Source organism: Periophthalmus magnuspinnatus, chromosome 16 (genome assembly GCF_009829125.3).
Source record: "Periophthalmus magnuspinnatus isolate fPerMag1 chromosome 16, fPerMag1.2.pri, whole genome shotgun sequence".
Classification (NCBI taxonomy): Eukaryota; Metazoa; Chordata; class Actinopteri; order Gobiiformes; family Gobiidae; genus Periophthalmus; species Periophthalmus magnuspinnatus.
In genome coordinates this window covers 10,392,228-10,411,355 of record NC_047141.1, presented here as the reverse complement: position 1 = coordinate 10,411,355, position 19,128 = coordinate 10,392,228, and the positions used below count along the sequence as shown (strand labels likewise).

At 37.5% G+C, this 19,128-nt stretch overlaps 1 protein-coding gene across 1 annotated transcript in view; it reads right to left on the bottom strand.

Moving 5' to 3' along the window:
* si:ch211-113g11.6 (uncharacterized protein LOC559008 homolog) overlaps positions 1 to 19,128 on the bottom strand; it is a 104,897-nt gene that overhangs the window by 20,129 nt on the left and 65,640 nt on the right. The window contains exons 7-10 of the mRNA XM_033981010.2: positions 16,516 to 16,655; positions 14,855 to 15,033; positions 10,242 to 10,350; positions 8,971 to 9,181 (exon numbers count right to left, since the gene is read on the bottom strand). Of these exons, the coding sequence (XP_033836901.2) occupies positions 8,971 to 9,181; positions 10,242 to 10,350; positions 14,855 to 15,033; positions 16,516 to 16,655 (639 nt within the window). The remainder of the gene's footprint in view (positions 1 to 8,970; positions 9,182 to 10,241; positions 10,351 to 14,854; positions 15,034 to 16,515; positions 16,656 to 19,128) is intronic.

Genomic DNA, 19,128 nt, shown 5'->3' with positions numbered 1-19,128 from the left:
AGCAGGCAATACCTGAAGAGACGTGATACAAGAAGTATGGGACCAGCTAATCCTCACTGTGCATGTACTCAGCACTGATCTCAACTACACTTTTAATAGACTTATTCAGGCTTAGTAACTATAATTAATTAACTTGGTTCTTGCCAGAATGATGTGCAGCCGTCTGAAATGAGTTCTACACATAAATCTGGGATGGCTCTCGCTGAAAGATCAGAACCAATGATCTAGAAATACTTCACATTAATATGTGAAGTTTGTGAACTCATAAAAATCGTGAGAATGAATCTTGCTTTAAGAATAATAATTTATACCTTAACCCCAACCCCATAACAGCAATAACATCTCCATGGGAATAAGCAGATGCCATACCTTACAACACAAAAATGACACAGCACATCTTTCATTGCCTTGCTGAATCCAGCTGTTTCTTTTAACTTGTGTGAAGATTACAATTACAAAAACATGGTAACTGCATGGCTATTATCAACCTTGTGCTAACCGACAGATGTCTTTATATGCCAGTATTAATGGTAACATGATCCAAATGGTGAAAGAGCACAGTGCCTCTTGGTTTAGATTGCTTCTGTAGAGATTTCAAACTGAGCACTTGCAGCTGTTCAGAGCAAGATGAAGTGGTACCTTACATCATTATTAGGTCTCACTGACGTATAGCCAGTTTATTTTAAAAATGCTATGCTGAACTTTAGCTAACCTTTGGAACCATTTAAGTTGATTATTCAGAATTTGGACAGATAAGGATTCTCTGTGCCCGCGAGCGCTGGACGTCACAAGCTTGCGAAATTGCATGAAATTGCTTCAGTCACAGCACATCAGACCAATGCAGCTAGATTTCCCTCTTTCTGTTCTTTTATCAAGACAATTAAAAACAATTCACCACAACATAATACTTAGACAGAGCATAAAATTGCAATAACTTATCCTTTATTTCCTGAAATATTCCTGTGTGGACATCGTGTCTCTAACTTCTCTATCTGTTAACCATGGATCATTTATTAAAGGAGACATACTATGCAAAATCGATTTTTATGAGCTTTTAATTATGTTATAAAGGCACACTACCAGTCAAAAGTTTGGACACACCTTTTCATTTTTGTTCTTTATTTGCATTACTATTTACATTGTAGATACTCTCTGAAACGGACGAAGTAATCCCTCATTCGTCCAGGAATAGTTCAATGTAAAGATGATTTCAACTGTGGTCCTCTGGACACTGTTTTTGCAATGAAGATGTTCTGGCTCCCATCCAGCCATATTTTGAGCATTTTTTTGCATTGCTGAGTACCTGAGAATGCTAATAGGATACTCAATAATGCTGTAGATAAGACAGCTAACACACAATAGGGGCATAACAACCCAAGTAAACAAGGGCAAGGCAGATTCACTCTAAAACTCCTCCCTTTGGAAATGGACTCAGACTAAGATAAATTCTTAGTGCCTCAAGCCAGTACTATCAAATGGAAAATGGCTTCTAAGTGAAAAGTGTTGATTTCAAAAACAGACAACCACTGTTGAAATCTTCTCTACATTCTGACTGAAAGCAGGAACATGTTTGGAATGTAGTGAACAAAAAATAAACTCAAAATAACTCAAAAATTGTTTTAATTTTTAGACAAAAAAACAAAACAAAAAAACAAATAACCCCCTTTCCTTTAATTATTGGTTGCACTCTTGGTGTTTCTTGACCCTGAAAAGGCACGCCTGTGAAGTGAAAACCATTTGCAGTGCTGTCAACAAAGCAATTTTCTACATAATTCCATATATCTTGCTTTATATATTTCATGTCTTCCGTAAGTATATAAAATGTTGAAAACTTGAAGAGAAAAAACACTGAATGAGAAGGTGTGTCCAAACTTTTGACTGGTAGTGTATTCCTTGATCAGACTCAACAGCTTTCTCTAAATTGTACTTTTACTGAATCATGCATGTTTGTGTAATCTTACGATGTCCTGCTTTGGAGTGCTCAGAAAATGCCTCGCTTTCATCCAGCGCCAAACTCCTAAAAATATATATGGTGACGGACAAAAAGAGTTCATGATGGATTTTTCTAGACCCTGTCCGTCACAATGATGGATTGGAATTATCTCTATCCCGTCTCACAGCTCTGTACTCACTTGCGATTTTAAAAAAAGTTGACTTTGGAGTGTTGAAAAATAAACAGTCTGGCACAGTAAAGAATCAAGAATCAATTTCATATTCACTTAACAAACTGTAAACAAACAAACTGTAAATACTGATACTTTACAGCTGATGTGACCAACATTCCCTGGGGGTGTGATGCTAACTGTAGGCACTGCTCTGTCTGAGGCTCTGATAGACTTTAATCTGAGCTTTATTTTAACATGATCTGCCCAGAAAGAACTGATTTAGCTGGACCTACAACAGGTGAGATAATTTGTGCTGTTAACCAAATCCCTGTCACAAGTTAGCTAGCATTAGCCAACAGTTTTTCAATTAGTCACTCTCACCTTTTTGTTGAAAATCAAACAACTAAACAGGACCATGAACATATTGATCACAGGCTCTGGAAAATGCCTTGTTTGAATCCTTTTTGAGTTTCCAGAAGATCTTAAAACTTGTTTGGCTGTGTTTGCTAATGTGTGCAAGATTGAGATTTTAAATTCCTTAAACATGACCTAACTGTGTCCCCAAGTATGTTCAAATCATGTATAGCTTTTAGAGATAACAACTGTAAAGCTGACCTATTCTTAATTACAAAACACTGGGCATGATGGACAAGTTCTTTAAGTTATAATTTGTTGATTTGGTTCTCAAGACGATTATCCAATCAGAAAATAGAATGAGCCTCACATGAGTCTTTCATTTAGGTTGCCAGTTTCAATCCTGAAATCCAATTTATCTATATTCTCATGTTTCTGTGCATGTTCTGTTTGTGACGATGATTGTTTATGAAGTATGATGAATGAATAATCAAAAGGGAGAACGTGTGATAGAAATTTAAATATGTTGTGAAGAAAACATTCTTATCATGTGTCTTTAAACGCATTTGATCTGTGTCAGTCTGTCAGACCCAGACCAGACCTGAACATGTGTCAAGTCTCCATCCCGCAGGAAACTTTATGTTGTTCTACCCGTCTAAGTGTAAAAGTTCATCATCTCATGGGTGTGAAACAAAAGTCACTCTGTTTCAAATGTATGTAGCTTTGTCATTCCTGTATAAATACTGAGAGCTCAGATGCTCTGGGGAGACTAAGGACCAGGGGGAGAGATGCTCTGGGGGAGAGATGCTCTAGGAGAGAGGCTGAGGGAGACTTGGGACGCCGGAAGGCTACCAGTCTGTGCCTTGGGGACATCTGGGCCCTGTCCTGTCTGTATCTGCTGTAACAAAGAATAAGACTTTTTTATATTTCATAACTCACCAGGCTTCATAAATGGATTACTTTTCATCTAGAATTTAATTTTTTCCACAACACTCACTACCTAAACCCCAGAAGCTGCAGCCTTTCATTAATAAGTGGCTTTGTTCTGTCCATATACTGAGAATGAGAAAAACTTGTATGTGTTCTCTATATGCAGATTATGGCAATCAACTGTGAATGTAGTAGCTTTTTAAAACAGTAGGACCACAGGCTACGTACACTTCCTTTAATGAAGTTGAACAAACTGTGGGTTGACCAGCAGTTCGTTGAATATTTGCATAAACATACAGAGAAGTTCAAGGTAATTGGTGACCATAAATGGGGCATCCCTGACTAACTAAAATGATCCAACAAACATATGCAAACCTTCTCTCGTCCATTCTGTCCTGTGTGATTTCCCTGCCTGTTCTAGTTTCCTTTTTAGGCTCCCAGAGGACCTGTGGATGTTCCGGCTGCCCATCTTTCTGCCCAGGCTCTGACCCACTTGGCTTTGCCCACTGCGAGAGGCCTGTCTTTTAACACCCACGAGCTCCTTATTGCTATTTTTAACAAACAACCCAGAAAACATGATTAATGATAATCCAACACTGCGGTATAGCATCCACAGTTTGGGCCTCAGATGTCATTTCTCCATGTGTGAACCTCATAGACATGAGCAGAGTGCCGTATAATGGTTGCTATGGCGATCTCCCTTCGGCACAAAGCAATTTTAGGTGAAAGAGCCGCGGGCAACAGCAGCGCTCCAGCTTTGGCTCTCTGATCAAACCCAAAGTGTGTGTCAAGGCCAGGAGCGACTCAGTGTATTTGACTACACACACAACCTCCCGGAACTTTTCCCTTAACTGTCAAATATATTCAACATGTTTACTGACTCAAATTGTTTGATACAGAAATGAAATCAATAAATAAATCCTATTGATACTTTGCAGGCAGCTGATGTCATCTACATACTCTGGGATTGAAACTAACTAGAGTGCTACAGTTAGACTTTATGGTCAGACTGTGTTAAAACAACTTAGCTCAAACTACAACAGGTAAGCTGATTTTGTGTCCTTCTCAAATAATATTACAGTCACACAAGCTAGCTAGCATTAGCCAACAGTTTTAGAGTTAAACAGGAATGGGGGCCTTAGACATCACCTGTGCCCCATATATAACTCCACCCTCAGACCCAAAGCAAACAAAGGAAACAAAGAGAACAATAGAGCTAGCCAGTAGGCCCATTAAGGCTGAATGTAGGCCCATTAGACTGAAACTTTTGTTCAATTCACAGATTTAACTTTGGCTTTTACAAGTTTACAGTTAGTCACTCTCACCTTTTTGTTGAAAATCTAAACATAACCACAAACGCTTGTACTGATCACAGTTAACCTGAAAATGTGTCAAATCCATTTTGTATTTTTTTCATCATTTCATTTTTGTAAGTTTTCTTCTAAAACTATCATGCCTTATTTGCTAATATGTGCATTCTGTCACCATGGTAACTGCTGAACAGTGTTGCATAGGTGTACATACAGTTTCCCCGAGCGTGATGTCACTGCAAATCAATTGTACAGCTGTCATCGAGCCTAAAGCAATATTAACAGAAGAAGCTAACGCAATAATCCAGGTCTGTGATGTGAGCAATTTATTTATTTTTTTTCTTTTTAATGGAGAATGAAATTAATTTGTTATTACATATATATTATAAAATCAGGTTTTAGCCATACTCCTCTAACTGTAGTAAACAATGAAATATTTATACTTTGGGGGCAACATGACATAGTTAATCACAATAATGAAAATAATACTATAAAAACAATTCACTTCTAGAATGTTTGGTCCAGTTTTTAATCAGGAACACATTTTTCTTCTTTTCTTTCAGTCCTTTGGTGACTTGAATGTCAGTTATCCCAGTTTTATGATTTGCTGTGTGAAATGAATGGTGCATTCACACTGTGGGGTCTTTTATTCTGAACAAGCTCTACAAACAGCTTTCATTCACCCATACAGGCTTCAAAACTCTTCCATCACTGAAAAGTATTCAAAGTGCCTACCTCTGCTCAATAACCAGCCACACACTTTTAAAGATGTACTACACTGGCACTGATAATACAGGACCAGGACTAAACACGAAATCTTCTAGTTAAGAGGTAAATGCTCTATTAATGAAGTTGAGGCAAACCAACCAAAGCGTCAAGCTAGTTCCTGTACCTTTAAATGTTTATAACTTTTCTGGTGGAGGTGCTTCAATTTGATAGTCTCTATGGAGGTATTGTTACAATGGAACATTACAGGCTAATGTTCCGCAGTATGGCATTGAACTCAGGAGGCGACAGTAGCACAGTTGGCGGAGTGTTTGTCTCCCACAGATAAATGCTGTCGTTGTATCCTTGGGCACAACTTGAATGGCTTCTTGATGTAATGTGCTTTGAGTTCCTTGAAGGTGAAAAAGCTCTATGTAAAAATGTGACCTTTTGTTCCACTTATCTCACATTTATTCAATAGCTGTTTTTATTGCTATTAAAATACTGCTCTCTGACATCATCTGCTTGTCTCCATGGAAAAAGTATAGATCAGTTTAATGCTATTCTGTAGAACGTTCCAGGCAAAGAAATAATATCTACAGAGACAGCACAATGGCAGGCCCTCCTGAGTGCACCTTAAAAAAAAAAAAAATCACATTGCTGAAGAATGATGGATATGTAGGATGATGGATATAAGTTTTTAATCTTGTCTCATTAATTTGTCTATTTAACATAAAGAAGCCATCACATTATGTTAAGTGGCCACTGTATTCTACTGCAGTATGTTCAGGTCTGGCCCAAGATTCACCCTGAGCTCTTGGCTGGCATTTCCTGTCAGCCCTGTCAGCCGTGTCTGCCAAAACATCTCCTCTCCAACCTAACAGTAACGTGGAGCAATGAACATGCACCTGAACTTTTGGCTCATGGAATTGGCTCTGTCCACAACAGTGATCAGCTCGCTCACTTTACAAATGAGGTGAATACTGCAGGACACTTCTGAGTTTATTAAGGTCTTTTTGTCTCAGTGCTAATGCTAATTTTTATGCATAATACATATTAAACTAACACCACAAACTGATGTAATCTACATATAAAACAATCAGATAGTATTTGCTTGAAATTTTAATTGGTTGTTTATTTTATATTTTATGTTTAATAAAGGTTAGCATTAGCATTGAGACAGTGTGCTGCTGTGCACAGATCTCATTCCCCAAGCTGTATTTCATGCCTCAGTGTACACAAAATAGCTAGTTTTTAATCTTGCATATAAACTTGAACTTTTCAGGTTTGAAAAGTTACATGATGCACTTTTAAGATTATCTCATTCCAAACATCCATAAGCCCCAATTTTAGCTCAAATCAAATTAAAATAATAATGCATTTGTATTCCAAAAATGAGCTATATAAATCAAAGACACTTTACAGTGCATCATTCATTCAGTCCACACTCAGTGATGGTAAGCCACTCTTGTAGCCACAGCTGCCCCCGGGGCTGACGGAAGCAAGGCTTTCAATCTGCGCCATCGCCCTTCCAACATGCATACAGCACTTTCATACTAACTATGATGCAAATCCTCAGCAGAGCTTTGTTCCCTTAACTACAATGCATCTACAATGCAGCACCATGTCGGCACATATTATGAATCCTTTAACATATGTCAACATTTTGAAAATATACTTTATTAACCTTTGTTTCCAGTGAGGCATTTAGGCTTTAGCACTCCCTCTGCCGTCAGCAATGGGAATGAACAGTGACTAACTAAACAAATGACGTCCTTTTCCTTTGTGAATGCAGTGCTAATAGAGTTTAACAACAGAATCAGTCCAGTGATGGTTTATGGGCTTAAAAACTGCACAGGAGAAGTCAGGAGTTTTATCTGTGACACAACTAAAAGGGCAAAATGCACTACTCATTTCAAAATGCTTCACCAAAACCAATCTAATTTAAAGAGAAAATACTTTTGAGTATACTTTTTCCCATATTGCTAGAATACTATAGTTATAAACAAAAATGTTACAAAACTTACGGTAAGCGTATTGTGTTTGATAACAGCATAAGCATGTGTTTTGACCCACAGAATCAATACTGTTATGGTGTAATGTCAAGTAGAATCCTGCAGCTTGATAGGAGCAATCTTAAGACCTGTTGTACTGACATAAATGCTTTAAGCTGTTCAGCCATAGCTGTCACTCAAACAACAAGCTGTTATTTACAACACTGGAAAAGATAGAAGAAAAACAACATAGTACACTGAGTTGTGAGAAATAGTCACACCTTATGCTTTCATACAGGCAAGATAATTGAAGTGTCCTAGGACATAACAGAAGAATGGGGACTGAACAATCAACCTGGGTAAACATCTCCAGCAACTATGCAACTACCACCCCTAAAAAGTGTGATCCAAACATTTTAAATTGAGAAGTTTCCTGTGCTGTGATGAAATGAGGAGTCAGAAAGTTTTAAACATTCTCCAAAGGGAAATTTCAAAGTGACCTAATACAATATAAATGCAACTGAGCTATTTGGGACAGGTCCAGGAGCAGAATACTTCACACAGACACTCTTTAAAACTCGTCCTTGAACCCACTAGAATCTCGACATTAACATTCTGACTGAAGCGTCTTTGGAACGCAGACTGAATAGAGTACTGTGTTCAATTAGGTGCTGTCTTGTTCAGGATTATGTCATCCACTGAGATGATAGACAGGAGTAGTGCTGTCATGATACTAATATTTCAATCTCGATTTCAGTACTAAGGAATATACTTGGTACCGATACCAAAATGTAAATGAAAAAAAACAAAACAGTTTCTTTAGACAACAGAATGTTATTTTTCTTGTATATCTTATGGTCTTATATCTGTGTAATCCCTTAGTCGTTCAGGTAGGTTCCATAGTGGTCCATGGACATATACTAGTCTATATGGTCTTAGACTTATTGTGATACTGTTCAAGATCATTATTAAGGAAAGGTTCAATTCTGTCCTGTGAATGTGACTTTTCAGTATCTGCTCAAATGAGTACCTAGTTTCAGTACCCATTTTAGAATTAACATTTGATTTTTGGTACTTTTAACAAGGCAAGACAGGAGGCAGTATTACTATCGCTTATAGATTAGACATTATAATATAAAAATGTTGGTGATTGGGTCCACAAACGTATTATATTGGTACTAAAAGCCAACTATTTATCTTTCAACCAATGAGTTCTGAAGCACTATCTTTCTGCCTCATGTTTTAGATCTCACCATAACCTCCAGTCCAAGTCCAACCACAACAGCTGAGCTCCTCTACAAAGGTATTTCCCCTAAGATAATTATTTAAAGTGCATATAATATGTTATACTACATATTTCACAAAAAAGTAACAGGATTATATTAAGATGTTTGCGTACATTCTTATTTATTTTGCCCTAGTTTGACAGTTTTACAATTTTACTTCTTTACTTCTATTGAAATAATTCCATAACTGTTACCTAGCAACCACAATGCTAACAAGAGCCAAAACTGTAATTTACACAATTATTTCTGACACATACAAATTTTCATTTATAAAGTCGTTCCCGACCTGTTCCGAGGTATAGGACGCTGTAGTGCTCATCGTTGACAGCCAGGACGATGTCTGCGACAGCGTGTGTGATCTGGTCGTCGGTGGGCAGGTCCAGGGGGGCGATCCCCACGGGCCGGATCACATCTTCGATCTCCGGGTGGTATCGGATCACGCCCAGGTTCTTGATGTCATTGTGTCCTCCTGTGGAGCTGGGGTCCTTACGTACACACTAGCGAGAGAGAGAGAAGTGGTAGTCAGTTACCCTTCAGCTCATGTCATTAACATTCCCTGGGTGGTGATGCTAACTGGAGGTATTGCACTGTCTGAAGCTCCGTTACTCATGTTTGACTTTCATCCGAGCTATGTTTAACACAATCTGATCATAAAGAACTGAGTTGGAAGTACAACAACTGATTTTGTGCTGTTAAATAAGCCTCTCTCAAATAACTTTAGGCACAAGCTAGTTAGTGTTAGTTTTTCAGTTAGTTACACTCACCCTTTTTGACCATGAACGTTCGCATTGATCACAGGTTCATGAAAATTGGCTCTTTTATTTTGCAATTTTTCGTGAGTTTTCAGACATTTAAAAAAAAAAAATCAGGCTGTGTTTGCTAATGTGTGTCACCAGGCCCGTCGACAGACATTTCAGGGCCTGAGGCAAGACTCAAATGGGGCCCCCTCTAATATAAATTAATAGGATAATGGTCCAGTTTGGGCCCCCTAAATCCCTGGGAAGACAACAGTCCGCATCTGTCTACTCTCCTGTGTGTCGCCATGGTAACTGCTTAACATTTCTCCATAGATATTATGAGTTGTTACTGCTACTATTCCTGGAATGTTTCTCAGTATGTAATTTATTAAACAGGCATTGTGTCTAGCAGCACAGTATTTATCTCACTGTGTGTGTAAGCTGTTAGCTAATAGGAAGCTAACTGTGAGCTAGACTTTTGCAGTTTTACACAACTGTTTTTATTGTTAAAATGCATTGAAAGAATGAATGAATGCATTGATTTCTTACAGTGAGCATGTTTGTCTCCATAGAGATTGATAAGTTCAACGGCATACTATGAAACATTCCAGGTAAGGTAATAACTGCTGGCCCCCAAAGGAAAAAAAAAACCAAAAAAACAGAATGCCCCTTTAATATTTCTGCAATTACTGGGTCTATCAATGTAAACCAAAATAATCTGTTTGGACATTTCCTTAAATAATCGTGAATCAGTCTTAGTATTATTGTCCGTAGGCCTACATGATCAGTGTTAAAAGCACAGGAGGGCAGAGTGGATTACCATGCCGGGGCGCATTCCGGTTAATGGACTGCTGTAGCCCTTGAGCTTGGATGTAGAGAAGGCCCGGTCTATGTCTTCAATAGAGTAGGCACAAATCACAGTCTTCCCCCTGTATCAGAACAGAGGAGTTTATCAATTCAACAATGACATTCAAACAAGAACTTTCATTTAAACCCACAGCATGTACTTTTTACACAGCAAATAAAAACATGTTTTGCTTTTTCATTTTTTTGGATGTTCTCATTGCACTGAAAAAGACCATCCTTACTCAGAGCGGGCTTACATTTCTTGGCTGTAATATTCTACAGTTCGGCATAAAACGTACCCATCTGAAGTATGATTTTTATTTTCTATTTCTGTGGAATCATGCAGGTGATGTGCCGCCTCCCAAAAGTTACGTACTGTACCTAAATGTGATGTACTTGTTATATAACTGCATCACCTTATCCATGAGAAAATTAGGACAGTTGCCATAATAGTTAACAGTTTAAAATGAAATATTATTTGAATGGGAAAAAGTCATTAAAATGTTGCTTATATCAGGAAGCTGAATCCCGTGACTAGCAAACATTGAGCATATTCAACTGGACACTTTAGCCTCACCCATCCTGGGACTCAAACCTAGGACATTGTTGCTGTAAGGTGACATAATTAACCACTGTGCCACGGAAGTATTGCAAAATTTTGTTCAACTACATTACAATAACGTATTATAATCACACAGATAATTTCATGTTAGTATTGACAATACTGATTTTGATTCACGTATTTATAAATGGCTACCTTCAAAGCGGTTTACATCAAGAAACCACTCACCCATTCACACACACGCACACTCATACACCAGTGTACGCAGACACTGGGGGCAAGGCGGGTTAAGTGTCTTGCCCAACACCACAACAGCAGTATTCATGTGTGGCAGCTGGAATCACATCATCAACACATGGGCCAGTGCGTGTGACATCATCATGGGGTAGGGCAGTCTGGGGCAGGGAATGACTAGACTTTCTTGACCTTCAAATCCAGAATCACCAGAACACCACCTGTCCTGAGACTACCCACAGTTTTATGCAAATGAGATGGAAGTAGTCCGTGTCCAAATGCGTGTGCCAACTGAACACTGTCACAAAATCAGGCTTGATCATTTGGACAATGTGCTCTCTTCTTTGCAGCAGAGGAGACAGGATTTTAGCAAAGGTAAAATAAACCACAATTTTTTAGAACCTTATCTAATCTCCACTTTATATTGTGCGTTTCGCTGTGTTTTAATCAGTAATTTATCTCAAATGGACAGAGTAATTTGGGACATTTCAACAGGGAATAGAAAGTTGAAATGGAAAAACACATTGTTACTTGAGTTAAAATTCAGACCAATATAACCTAGTGGGTGAAAAGAGGAGGGAATGGAGTGGCCAAGGAGGCTGATGGTTCTGCTGCTCCTCGCAATATTGAATAAATCTATAAGAAAACATTTGAAGAGGAGCGTTATACAAAAACAAAAAGGCTTTCATGTATAACGTTGTTCCCTCATCAAAAGCACACCTGAAGAGGTTTGAGATCCCATCAATGGATGTTTGAGTAATTTAGTGATCTTTCTGGGGACTTTTCGAACCGTCTTTATAGTTAGCACGAGCCCATCCAATGCTCAGCCCACAAACCTACATCACCCATGTTCCCACATGACGATTCTCCATAAATATACAAAAAAGTGATACAAAACTGTACACCATAACTTGACATCTGATGCAATATGAAGTAGTGTATTGTTCTGTATCCTGTTAAAACATGCATGGACAACATACAAAACCTTTTCAGGCATGTTTTGGGTGAGGGAACAATTCAAAGTTAATACATTTATTTCAAACATAAAATCTGAGTGTGGGTCTCAAAGTGAACCCAAAAAATAGCTTCTCAAAAAAAAAACAAAAAAAAAACAAAAAAGTAATGTAATAATCAGCTTTTACTGAACTTGAAAAAGCAACTGTTCATAATTTCACAGTCCCTTCTGCCGTAATTGACACCACACTGAAGTCATGAGTTTGATAGCTGCAATCAGTGTGACAGGATTGGCAAACTTGAGGACAATTCTTTGGCAGATTGTTACAGACAAAAACTAAAAATGCTGCTGTTGAAAAATGAAACCCAAACCATGACTGACGCAGTGCTGCCTGATGTGATTGATATACAGTGAGCAAGGGAGTAATAAGATTGTAAATCTGACTGCATGCACCAGGGGGAGCTAGGGACAATAACAGTGGAAGATTATTGATGTATATATTAAAAATATTTAAATAAAATTATATTTTATTATTTTTCTGCTCTCAAAATAAGTGTCACACTTGCGGAAGCCGGTATACCCCCCAAAAACTTTCTATCCCAGACACCTGCATAAACATGAGGAAATATGGATTTCGAGTTGTGTGAGTCGCTATTTTCCACCATGAACTATGTTAAAAACAAACGCCTGAGACGACAGCTTACAGTCCTGTGTAAAGATGAAAGTGAATTCTACAGCCCTGATAGATGCAGACACTGTGCACTGTTTATACAAAGCATAAAGGTAAAAAAAAAAAAAAGCAAATATACACAGTGTTATTTTCATTTTAGATGTCAAAAAGTAGTTGCGACTCCCATTGTTTTCTTTTCCGGGGAAACCAGGTCCAAATGGCTCTTTGGGTGTTAAAGGTTTCCTCTAGTTTATAGTCACAATAATGGTTTTCTTACAACCACTGCTACTGCTACACTGTGTCTCTCTCCATGTTTACAACTGCACTAGATGTTGATAAATGTCTAAAATAATTTTAGATGACGGCTGTCATCAAGTGAATTGTTTTTTCAGTGATGATATAATTGGGTACTTGATGTTTGGGGGTGTAACACCTTTTTTCTGTCTTGTGAAGTGACACACCTTTGAAGCAGAATACAAAAATTATTTTCAAAAACAAATCAGTTCTACAACAATTGCAAAGAAGCCTATTCACAAAATATTATATTGGTTTTTGTGTAACTCTTTTCATTTTAGACATTTTAACATGTCCCATGGTTATTTTAATAATTATGTAATTGTTCTATCTTAATGAATATAATTCTAACAATTAGAATGGTATTTTTCTTAGGAAATACAGCTGTCACAACGCAGGACATCTAGCTAGTGCATGTTCAAAGTTTTTCAGAAAAATTTGATTTTATAAAAATAAGAAAACTATAATGATTCATTTTGACCTGTAACTTAGATCTCTAACCTCAGACCTCTGACCTCTCCCTGGGGCATATCTGTCAGATAAGCTCCTTCTAGTTTTTGGGTAAGAGTCTTTTTAAATGTGTGATAACACCCCTTGGATTACTGCATTAAAGTGCTTATATCTTTTTATATTTAAAGTAGACATAAAGGCATGATTTTCTGAAATGATTCATACATGCTCACATTTATGTAAACACTTTTATGAACTGTCTCTCACACAAGAAACTTGTTTTTTGTGTTAAAATACAATATATAAATTAATCAAAACACAATTTTATTCTAAAACTATGTATAATTTATAAAATACACATTTAAGACATTTAAAGGGATAAAGCTGGAACTTGAACACTCACTTATCACATACATTATACATTATGAAATCCAAAATTTGATACAATGTTCAGCCAATCATGACCTGCTATGCTGCCCTTTCAAAAAATCCCCACTAAAGACATTCCTTTTCCTGCCCCTTCAGCCATAACCTCCTTTGCTTCATCTCTGCTGCAGCAGTCAAACCATCAACCACTTCAGATATCTTACCGTACGGGCCTCGGGAAGACATTCTTAGTCCATAACTAATCATTATTTTCCTTAATGGCACTGCACCTGATTTTTACCGTCTTAAAAAAAAGTGAATTTTAAACTATTTGCAGTGGTCCAAAGTTATTCCTCATTTAACTTATGAATTCCAAACATCCTAATTATTCACCACAATGAGTTTATAAGCATTTCTTTTTTCTTTTTTTTTACAACTTTCAGAGACTAGAGTGGAGTTTTGGAATCACAGTAATTCTAACAACTAGCATGCTAATCAGTGCAAACAACCATTCCTCATATCTTTTCTGCATATCTGTATCTTGGGCCTGTCACTTATTTTAATTTCTTCTAGTTGAGATAAAATGAGCAGTGTATTATGCAGTGTATTGTAAATGCTGATAATGGAGGGAAACAGGCTAAAATATATAAGCTATGCATTTTACGAAGCATTTGGTTGGAAAGTAACAGGTTGTCTGTCATGGTGCATTTTCAAGAGTAAAGTTAAGGTACACGTTATTGTCCCCGTAGGCAAATTTGTCCTCTGCATTTGACCCATCCTTCAACGCCACTGATGAGTCTACCCAATTTCTAGTCTCCCCAGTTTCTAGTCTCTTAATGTTGAGAACACAACACTAAGAGAGTAAAATGATGGAAACTGTGTGGACACAACTACATGACGCTATCCCATACATTTGGGTCTGTGTCGTGGTACAATATCACAGTGGTAGAAAGGATTAAGTTGGCGGGGATTCACTTCACACTCCAACATGGCTGTCGCTCTTGGTTTAAATACAGGTACAGGCTCTTTAAGTCTACAGGTCAAATACACACTCACCATGCGTTGGAGAAGAGGCCGTAGAGCACCCCCGCTCTCTTGTCCTGGGCGGTGAGGACCACGGCCTGTCTGAGGTTGTTGTACTGCTGCTGGGTGTTCCCTGCTCCGCACATGACCCGAGCCTTGAGGAACGTGGTCCATGAGTCCGCAAGAAGAGCTTTGATGCCTCCTTCATCCACCTGATGATGGCACAGACATACAGCTAAGAAATGCTATGCGCTCTGATATTTATGGTCATTTTGGATAAATAGATGTTCTTAGAATTGCATTGAAATGAAATGTAGCTTGAGTGTGTTCCAGGTTTATGCTTAGAAAGTTCAAATTGAGTTAGTGGTTCCCAAAACCAGGGATAGGCAATAAATCAATTCCAATATTAGTATCGGCCAATATAAATACTGGTTATCGGCCAACAATTTTTGAGGTTAAGGAAATATTTTGGTGGATTTGGCAACTATCTGAGAAATGATAATGGAGACCAATGGGAGCAATCTAGCAACCGTTTATTCTGTACCATCAACTCGTTCCTGTAGCTACTGATTTACAAATCAAGCCCTACCGTGTTCATTGTGCCAGGGTTGAAATAAGATAAAACACCAACATTTCAGACTTCTGGTAAACTCTAATGCATATAATTGCGTTAATGGGCATTTCTTCATATAATTTCTAGCGCAGTGAGCTGTTGATAAAATTGGATTTAATTTGTTATTGATCTCAAATATATTGTGTATTTGACAAGGTGACAGCCCTATTCAAAAAACAGATTTCACTTTAGGACTGGGCGATGTTGGAAAAAACAAATAATTTCTATTTGATCTTCTATTTTAATGAAAACAGACAGGTGGACTTCAGGTATAGAGCAGGCTGTGAAGATTACTACAGTTTTTTTCGTGTTGATAGAACCAATAATTCCAGAGAAATCCACATTTAAAGTTTGGAATATGTTTGTACAATATATTAAGCCTAAAAGCATGTGCCCGTCACCACTGTTGGCAGAAACACGAGGGAAGTCCGCAAGCTTAATTAGGTCTTAAGTGAGAAAATAGATGTTCACTTTCCGTTACTTAGATTTTAATGATGATAATGAATATAATGGTAAGAAGCTTCAAGAGGAGAGAAAGAGAGGAGAAAAGGTGAGGAGCTGCGTCTGGATCAGAGGGAGGGAGGAGAGCGAGGGAAGATGAAACTGCGCACGGAGTCAGGAGGGAAGGAGGCACAGGATTATTAGTCAGATTGTGCAGATTTAGGTAAAAACTTAAGTAAAAAGTGTGAGGAGACATAAAGAGACACGCTGTAGCCCTGACTCAGCGCTTTCACCTACACAAGAGAGCAGTGACTCACTACATACTACAACACGCTCACTGCCACAGGATTTGCGATTTAAATTGCTCTTGCCTTATCAATGAGATCGGCCACAGTTTAGGTCTTTCAATTTTTGGCTTAATTACGTAAAGAAATTGTGTATTACCCCTTAAAGCCTTTCTGTTTTACTCCTCAAAAATGGTCTAGTTCTTGTTTCAATTCCTTTTGGTTTGGACCTGCTTTGACCTCTACATATCCATCTACATTTAACCCATTCCTAAATCCCAAAGACGCAACCTGCCAGGAGCAATAAGCAGCGTTATCTGTTATACGTGTGGACCAATCTCTCGTGCGACTCTTACCATGCAGACTCTGCCTATGCGGGCTCTGTACGGCTCCTCGTCCACCCGCGCCGTCTTGTTGAACTCGCTGAAGAAGAAGTAGATTTCCTCTTTGTCTCGGAGGGAGGTGGGGATCATGGCCGCTCCAGCAAACTGCGGATCTGACAGAGCGAAGTGTGAGAGTGCAATATCGCGCTTGCAACTTTCCTCTACCGTGTCAATCAATATGCTATTATCCCAGCACTATGTTGTCACGGTTACATCAAAGAATACAAATTTCAGAGTAACAGAAATGACTGATCCATAACTGCTGTTTAAAGAGGGAGTAGAGCACTTCTTTGGGGTATTAATTGTTAACACATCATATATTTAGATCACCATGTTACCTTTTATTGTTTTAAAGATACAATATTTGCCAAAAAAGAATTGTTTGTGTGAGTCTACCCTCCCTTTTCTCCACCTTCACAATCAGTGTGTGAAACTACTGCACATCGCATCAGGTGTCAAGTTGTAGTGTATTTTGTATCATGCTTTTATGAAGAATTGCCATGTGGGGGCATTGGTGACGTAGGCTTGTGGGCTGAGAATTAGACCAAATCTTACTGCTAACTGTAAAGATGGTTTGAATAGAGCCTGGGAGAAATTGCAAGATTACTCAAACATGCACGAATGATAAATAAAACCACTTCAAGCATGTTTGTGATGAGGTAACATTTTAACATGGTAGGAAGCTCCAAAAATCGATTCTGCCTCATCAAATGGTAATAGTATTTCATTAAACTGGCTGGTTTGCAAATATAGGAGTCTAAATTCACATACATACATAACACAGTGTATTTATATTTGTTAGGAATTGATACCCTGATACTAACTGATACTGAAACTAGTATCCAAACTAGAGACTAATTTGAACTGGTATACTGTAAATGATGGGATTACAGGGCCTTTCCTGAATGTTTTTTTTTTTTTTTTATGTGATCAGAACTAGTATAAGACCACATCTTAACATTAGATTGAAAATGACATTCTATTCTATCAATTTTTACAATAACTACAACTGCAATACAAAAGCTAATTTGCAAGTAGATGCAAATAGTTCTGTTTTTACTTTTTTACATTTGTGCAACTTTGTGTTTTAATTCATTATTATAGTAAATTTTAGTAAACTTTTCAAGTGCAATACATCTTTAATTAATTAGATGCAGTTGTGGCAGGAGGAGCATATGGTTGTTTACGGCCAGATGGCACAACGCAAAATAAAAACATATTTTAATTAGATTTATATTTTGGTTTTAATAATTTAACATATTGCCTTAAATGCTAATGGAGTTTTAAGTCTTATAATACTATTTCTAATGTGTGACAGTTTAATGTACATCAACAATACAACTGTGGTTAAGATAATATTAAGGAAAAATCATTATAAAGCTCATAAAAGCCAATTATACATAAAAGAACACCTGGAATGAATAATAAGGCTGTGTTTACACTTGTTTTGGTTTTGTCCTGATATAGACTTGGTTTGATCCTGTTCTAGTCTGGGTTTAGTTCTTTCTAGTCCAGGTTTAGTCCAAATTTTGATCTGGTGTGTATAAGTATGAATGCACCCAGACTAATATTGGTGGGTTTCATACTACCAGATGGTGTAGTATGACCTTTAACATATAGAGCTACTTTTACTTATAGGTCGTGTTCACGAGATATTAAAACATTCTAAAATCCCTATAGTTTAAAATAGAGGGTCAGCCAGATTTCTATGGTGAAATTGGCTGTTTAACTGTCAGATTGCAGATTTGTTGAGCTGGTTTATTGCTAATATCTCTGTAATTACTGGGCCTATCCACATGAAACAAAAACTGCCAGTATAAATAAACAAAAGTGAAATAATTTTGCCCAATAGCCCAGAAAGTGGTGGCATTATTCAACTCCAAATGTGTGTTTGTTGTCAGCTGAAAGAACCTTAGTCATTAATATTGTAGCTTTGTGGCCCTAATCCAAAATAAATAGGGCCTAATGATAAGGTTTAACTTTTGTGGATTTCTATTTTGGATATTTCTTTCAAAAAATAGTGAATCTCCCATAGAGTTACATCGGCTCTTCTCCTCCATTTTATAGTATCAGCAATTTCTAGAATATAAAAGTAATCTATTGATAACATAGTACTCTGTCATGAAATGTTATAATTTTTTTTGTATTATTATTAACAGGCCCATATTACACTATTTTCTGATTTATGTTATAATGTTATTTCCTTATCAAAAACATACCTGGAGTCATGTTTTGTTTCATTCACCCACATTTAACTCAGTTCTTCTCTCAAACAGAAGACTCTGTTCCACTTTGTGATGTGTTTTTAAACCCCATACACCTTCACTAAAATCATTTGGATAATTTCAGCTCTGGAATTTCCGATCTCTACTGAGCTAAACGTAAAAGGGGCTGTTAACTTGAAAACTACCACTTTATGACATCACAAGGTGGAACAGAGCATTTTGAGTTTTGGAAATGTAGACAAACTAATAAGAAAGGATTACTCAGGCATATGTGAATGAAACAAAACACAACTCCAGGTATGTTTTTGATGAGATAACATTGTTCTCAGATGGTTAAAAGCTCACAATTTTGGCAAATATA